General features: G+C 39.9%; 1 protein-coding gene across 2 annotated transcripts; it reads left to right on the forward strand.

Annotated features, from left to right (window-relative positions):
* The first annotated feature begins 2284 nt into the window (after nucleotides 1–2284).
* Nucleotides 2285–4827, forward strand: LOC112557309. Of its 2 annotated transcripts, none has more exons than XM_025227082.1 (4): nucleotides 2285–2619; nucleotides 3161–3248; nucleotides 3973–4064; nucleotides 4282–4827. In XM_025227082.1, the coding sequence occupies exons 1-4, from the start codon at nucleotides 2477–2479 to the stop codon at nucleotides 4292–4294; spliced, it is 336 nt and encodes a 111-aa protein (XP_025082867.1). In that variant the 5' UTR covers nucleotides 2285–2476; the 3' UTR covers nucleotides 4295–4827. The 2 variants fall into 2 exon arrangements, with proteins under 2 accessions (XP_025082867.1, XP_025082866.1); XM_025227081.1 differs by having other exon boundaries at nucleotides 3973–4146; nucleotides 4282–4820.
* Nucleotides 4828–6529: the final 1702 nt, after the last annotated feature.

A 6529-nucleotide genomic window follows, 5' to 3' on the forward strand; every position in this document is an offset into this window, starting at 1 on the left:
ACAGCACGCGCTGAACCGCGCCCTCACACTTTCTGGAACGGTTGGTACACACACTTTATCTATCATATTGTTGCCGAGTAGCTTATAAACTGTTATTCACTATTTTGACTCTAGAAAACAAAGTCGGATATTTTCAAATACGTTAGCCTAAAACTAGGTAAATTATCAATAGCAAGATATTTTTTTTAAAAAAACGTGTATCTTGCTATTGAAAAAGTAAAAATGTTTTTGTTATTAAAATATTAAATATTATGCATAACTTAAAATCTGCTGTACTGTTTCAGTTAGCGAAGAGCGTGATACAGAATCGCAGTAAAAGATAATCTGCTGCCTAGCGCTCAACAAGGTGAGAATATAAATTTTTATTGCTTTATAAACATAGCTAGATATATCTAAAAATGTGGACTCCTAAATGCCGTAGTGGATCATCAGCCTCTAATGACGTCCTTGTCTACACTGTCAAATGCCTTCTCGAAGTCCACAAAAGTTATATAGAGGGAGGACTGTCACTCGATATACTGCTCAATGATGATACGGAGGTTGGCAATATGGTCAGTGCATGATCTATCCTGGTGAAACCCTGCTTGTTCTGGTCTCAGTCTCTTGTCTAGTGCCTTCTTCAGTCTCTCTAGAATTATCCTTGATAGGACTTTACTGGGGATGGACAGCAGCATGATCCCTCGCCAATTGTTGCACTGAGAGAGGTCTCCTTTCTTCGGTAACTTGACTAGTTTCCAGTCTGCTGGTACTAACTCTTGTTCCCAGATCTTGTGTAGAATGGTCTGTAAAATTGTTGTTGTTCTTTCCGTGTCTGCTTTTAATGCTTCTGGGGGTATGACATCCGGGCCTGCTGCTTTGCCACTTTTCGTGCTTTTGGTAGCTTTGATGATCTCTGTCTTAGTGGGAGGGCTGGTGTTGACATGAAGTTGTTCAATTACTGGTGGTATGTCAGGTAAAGATGGATGAGGTCGATTCAGGATCTCGTCAAAGTGTTCCATCCAGCGGTCTCTTTGTTTTGCATCGTTTAAATGGTCTTACCGTCTTTATCTTTCACTGGCTTGTTTGGGTTGATGTTCCTGCCTGACAGAGTTCGTTTGATTTTGTATAGTCGCTTCATGTTTCCTGTATAACTGCTGTCTCTGCATGGGTGAAGCTTCTCTTGTCCTCTCTGACAGACCTCTTCACTTGGCAGTTGGCTTCCTAATATTCAGCTTCTGAGATCTTCTATATAACATTTGCTTCCAAAGTGGAGGAGTCTTCAAGATGTCAGAGTGAGGAGAAGTGCAGATGTTACTTCAGACCACCAGCTCCTAGTGGCAGTCTTCAAGATTAAGCTGAAGTCCTTCACACACCAGCAGGCAGACCACACCACAAGTTCAAAACTCAATACCTCAAGAAAAATGAAGCAAGGGAAATTTATAACTGTGAAGTCAAGAATAAGTATGAGGCCTTTCAGGACTGACAGAAGAATCAGTGGAAGAACACTGGTCAACACTCAAGAACGTTTGGAAGACAACAGTCCTTTAGTTCAGTTAATGAATATTCATAAAGATCAGATGAATGTGCTTGCCTTCATCACACACACAAAAGAAAGAGAGAGTGTTACACATGGGATCGAAACTGTAGTATAAAATCTCAAAAGGTAATGTTTTCAGCATTTTTAATTGCCGATTTTTAATTCCGACAAAGCAGCAGCATTTATTCTTGTATCTTTTACAAAAAATATTTGTATCTTTTACAGATGATGAATTACAGGTGAATGTAACCGAAGACATCGTCAACCGAATCGTCATGAATACCACCGAATCCGAATCCGAGGAGGACAAGATGTTAAAGAGAATGACTGCCTTTCTGGCAGATCCGATACTCATGCACGCAGAGAGAATTTACGATGCCATTCCCTTTATAAATGTGATTATCGGCCTTCCCGGAAGTTTGGTCAGCTTTATAGTCATCATGCGCATGAAGCCGTTCACGTCTGCTTCCTTTTACTACTGCGTACTTGCAGTCGCTGATGGCTTCTTCGTGTCTATGTAGTATTTATGACCCATGCAGGTATGATTTCTTCAGTTTTGATGGACACCCTCTGCCCCATAGCGGAAGGAGTGTGGGAGATCTTCACGTTGTTCCCAAACTTTATTTTGATAGTCCTTGCTGGAGAGAGGGGTATAGCTGTTTGGTTTCCTCTAAAGGTGAGTAACCATCTTTAAATACATTGAATTGAGAGCAATGTCTACTAGTGGCTTTCTCACCTTTCTCTTCGCAATGAAAAATAAGTTTTCAGAGAAACATCCTTTTTTAGAAACATCAGTCCATTCTGTTCGGCACGTGACTGGTTGACTTCATATTCTTTAAAAACTTTGTATATTTTCTGACAGGTGAGCGTGTTCACGTCCGTGAGCAAAGCCATCGTGTGCTGCATCGCGTGTTTTATCATTGTCCTCGCCTCACCCTCCATAACTTCGCTGTGTGGCGTATGGACGATGTCGGATTCTGCGCAATGTATGGTATCGAAGGCTATTTCGAGTTCTTCAAGAAGGTGTGGTCAAAGGTCATGCCTTTCTTATATTCTGTAGTTCCCTGCATCCTTCTTGTCCTCTTAAACATCGTCATCATTAGGTGAGTGGCACCGTATCTCTAAATGATTTCTGTTTCCTTTCACTAATCATGTAAAACACAACTAAATCAAAATCATTCTGTCAGGTTGTTCAGCAGAAACAAAATTACCAGCAGAAACATAAAAATAATAAACTGAAGTCCTGCCGATTCATTCCGGACACATTCGAAATGTTATCTTGGACACCATATTTCTGAATGAATGTCGATTTAGGATAATCACTTTCATTGTTGCTGTTCCTTTACAAATACACATTTTTCTTATTATTATTCTCGATTTTATGTATAACCGTTAATTAGTCCTGCTCTATAATTGATAATTTATTTACAAGAAACAATACAGAGAATTCCTTATTTCATGTATTTGGCTTTTGTGATGCAGCATCTGAACCTCTCATAACTCTGTGTACCTAAACTCTTTAGGACAGATTGCTCAGGTGATTGTGTGCAGAATAGTTTTATGTCTGTTTGTTCCAATGTGTATACGCGATCGTACGTGTGTGCGTGCGTTTGTGTGTGTCTGTGTGTGTGTGTGTGTGTGCAGTGGCCTGAGCAGGTCCAATAGAATCAGGCAACACATAGCAGAAGGCGACAAAAAAACAAAGAAAGAGACAGCGACCCAGACAAAGCAGGTGAGTGGGACTCAATTTCCTTTCAAATAACTTAGCTAACCAAAGTCGTTGATAATATGAGAGACTCATAAGTTCTAACCACTGTGGAGTTTAAAACAAATACATTCCTCATGATTAGCTCAAGTCCATCAGATTGTTATCGGTTGTAGCAGTCAAACGGTTGATACAGCGAAAAGAAGGATCTTGGGGGAAAGGTTGTACATAAGGTTGTTGCTGCTGTTATTTTGGAACTTTGCAAGCCTCTTGCAAACTTTAGTACAAGCCACTCTCTACTCTCGAAGAAGGATGCGAGGTCTCAACGAGGACCAGATAATTCAAAAACAGTCTTTTAATTTCATTTTGCAGAACTTCCACACACACTAAGTTTTATTCTTTAACCTTTATAGTATTATACAGCAAGTATTTCCAACATTTGTTCTAAGAATTGAGTCTTTCAAGTCTTCAAAACCGCTTTCATCTTTACTAGAAGTTTTCTAAGACATCTTGATATTTTAGTTGATGGACACATGAACACTTCAACATCAGATTTATTGTCTTTAGTGATTTGGAGTGGCGATGATAAGGCTGCCGGTGTACATTGGACTCAACAAAGGGAACCTGGCCGTGATTGGCAGTCAATGGCTGGTTGTCTTTAAATATTGAAACACATACCCGCAGATGCACGTGACTTGCTCCATACAGAACCAGATGACATAACAAAAGTCTGTTATTCTTCTGTCCACAGGTCACCCTGATGCTGCTTTCAATCTCTATCCTCTTCCTCATCACGAACATCCCCTATGCTATCTTCCATGTCTTTGGGAATATCGGTGGCTGGTATGTTGCCGTAGACGACGTAGAACATCTATTCACACTTAAACATCTTAATTACAATATGATGTCGACCTTCTTCACAATGGTAAAGTACCATATTTTAATATATATACGTGTTTTGCTCGTAGTTCTCGATAAGATGATAAGATGCTTTTTATGTCAGTGATTATACATTTGGGGAACATGTACTAAATTTTCTCCCTTGTTGTTATTGTTGCAGTGGCGCGATCTGAACCACTCTCTCAACTTTATTTGCTACTTCTTCTCCACTCGTCGCTTTAGACAAGAATTCAAGAAACTGTTTTTTGATAACAAGAAAACTATGACTTGCTGTTTGATGACAACAAAAGCAGCTAGAGTTACTTCAGATGCCTCAATGTCAGACAATACGGGTCGGACAACAAAAGCAACTAGAGTTACCTCAGATGCTTCAATGTCAGACCATACTGGTCACACAACAAAAACAACTAGAGTTACCTCAGATGCTTCAATGTCAGACCATACTGGTCACACAACAAAAGCAACTAGAGTTACCTCAGATGCTTCTATGTCAGACCAGACTGGTTCCTATCCTTGATTACCCACTGCAGCAGCACAAAAAGAGACATTTTACACAACTGCCTCACTTTTCCTTTCGTTTGTTTTATTTATATATATAGCTTGTCGATTAACAATAACAATTATTATAACATTATAATTATAAGGAACATTCGAAAAGTCGCTAAAAAGCGGATGACTTAATTCAATTCTTGCACATACATACACATACAGGTATCAACTCAAGTGGAAATGTGCTTATAAATAATACTAAAAAAACAAACTGAATAAAAATAATGAAACGATTGTAGACAAAAAAAGACATCACAATCGTACTAATCGGACTCTGATCGTACTAGAGGTGGTGTCATAGTATTTGTTTTTCTGAGGAGCAAATATTTTTGTCTGCACAATTAGTGAAAATAATAAGCAACTCTTTTGAGGCTTCGTAATTGAAATACGTACACATGAAACCCATTAACATAGATATATTAAATGGTGAGTCTGGTGACAACAGCCGTGGTGATTCCAGGTCCAACAGCACATATTAAAGTCGTTTCAAGTTGTAGTTCGATCTCAGACATGGCCGACGGGCGCTGTGTGAAGAGGTGTAGGGGGCGGGTCCCTCGTTCGCCCCTCCGGGGCCTGTCCTCCATTTATCTCCCATCTATCTGAAGAATGCCGGTCAGCCTAAATACATATAGGCAATAAATTCGTCTTCGGTTGATTAATTCACTGGTTAGTTCATTCGTCTGATTGGTCATCTGAATAGGGTATAGCTGAATGTGACTCAGAGCCGCCTTGTGAACAAGTCCTCAGAAAGTACCTGATGTAAACATCTTCACCAGAGCTTTATTTAGTTCACGAAGGCTTTTCGATAAAGCATGGAAGGAGAGTTTTTGGAATGTGCATAAAAGGCCTCATGACACTGTCTGATGGCTCCAGAAGGTCAGTTCTCCTGAACAACAAGCTGTTCCACCGGGTCGGGTGCGCTCAAATGGTCTTTTGTTCCCAGTGATGTTCAATGTCTACCTCGAGAAAATCATTCTTCATACAATACAGGACCATCACACCTCCCTGTGGATCGGAGGGAGGCCGCTCAGTAACATGGACCTGATGGCAGGCAGCAGCAGCAGCTACAGATCCTTGATGACGAGCGCGAGGGCCTCTGGGATCGAAATCAGCATGGATGAAAGCAAGGTCATGGTCAACACCATAGATGATATGAAGAAATGAGAGAATTTCGGCTTCCGCATTAATTCAGGCTCTTGATAAAGCTGGTTGCTTAGAAAGGTAAGAAAGAAAAAAAAAAAAAAAAAAAAAAAAAAGTGAGGGTCAAATGTTATTGTATGGAGACTACGAGACAGGGCTCGTACACTATCAAGATGTTAGTAATCACACATCTTCTCTCTTTAAACAGTCATAACAACAGCAACAAAAAACATATGCTATAAGTAATTCAAGATATCTGTCAAAACCATGGGCAAGCAACAAACATCAGCAGCACTGTTTAAATGTCGCATTAATTAGAGAATTCGTCTCAGTGATCGTCAGGCCATCTGGAAAAAGGTTTGTTGACTTAAAAGCGTAAATGACCGAACCCAAAATACCACAAATGTAGTCAGGTCACGAGTTACACATGACGTCCTAAATGCTTTATCAAGCAGGAGAAAGTACAGAAAATAGAAAAATCAGAAGATGCTGAAATAAATATTTAATCTGGAAGCGTAGCGGCCTCTTGAGGCTCGGACGCCCTTTACGGGTAAATAAATTTCAAAATAAAACAGTGTCGATGCTGGACTAATAGGAGAGGTGAAGACATACGGATAATAAGTGTATATAAATTGTGCATCTCTTCCTCACATCGCACAAAGTTGAAAATAATTCGCCGTGTTAGTGCAGTTCCTTTCCTTACACACCGTTTGCACGAA

Source organism: Pomacea canaliculata, linkage group LG2 (genome assembly GCF_003073045.1).
Source record: "Pomacea canaliculata isolate SZHN2017 linkage group LG2, ASM307304v1, whole genome shotgun sequence".
In the NCBI taxonomy this organism is placed as follows: Eukaryota; Metazoa; Mollusca; class Gastropoda; order Architaenioglossa; family Ampullariidae; genus Pomacea; species Pomacea canaliculata.

Excerpts from the sequence above, each read along its gene's own strand:
- LOC112557309 (XM_025227081.1), top strand. The coding sequence starts at position 2,477 with ATGGACGATGTCGGATTCTGCGCAATGTATGGTATCGAAGGCTATTTC. Across the intron at positions 2,620-3,160 it reads TTAAACATCGTCATCATTAG|TGGCCTGAGCAGGTCCAATA; the intron begins GTGAGTGGCACC and ends GTGTGTGTGCAG. Across the intron at positions 3,249-3,972 it reads CAGCGACCCAGACAAAGCAG|GTCACCCTGATGCTGCTTTC; the intron begins GTGAGTGGGACT and ends TTCTGTCCACAG.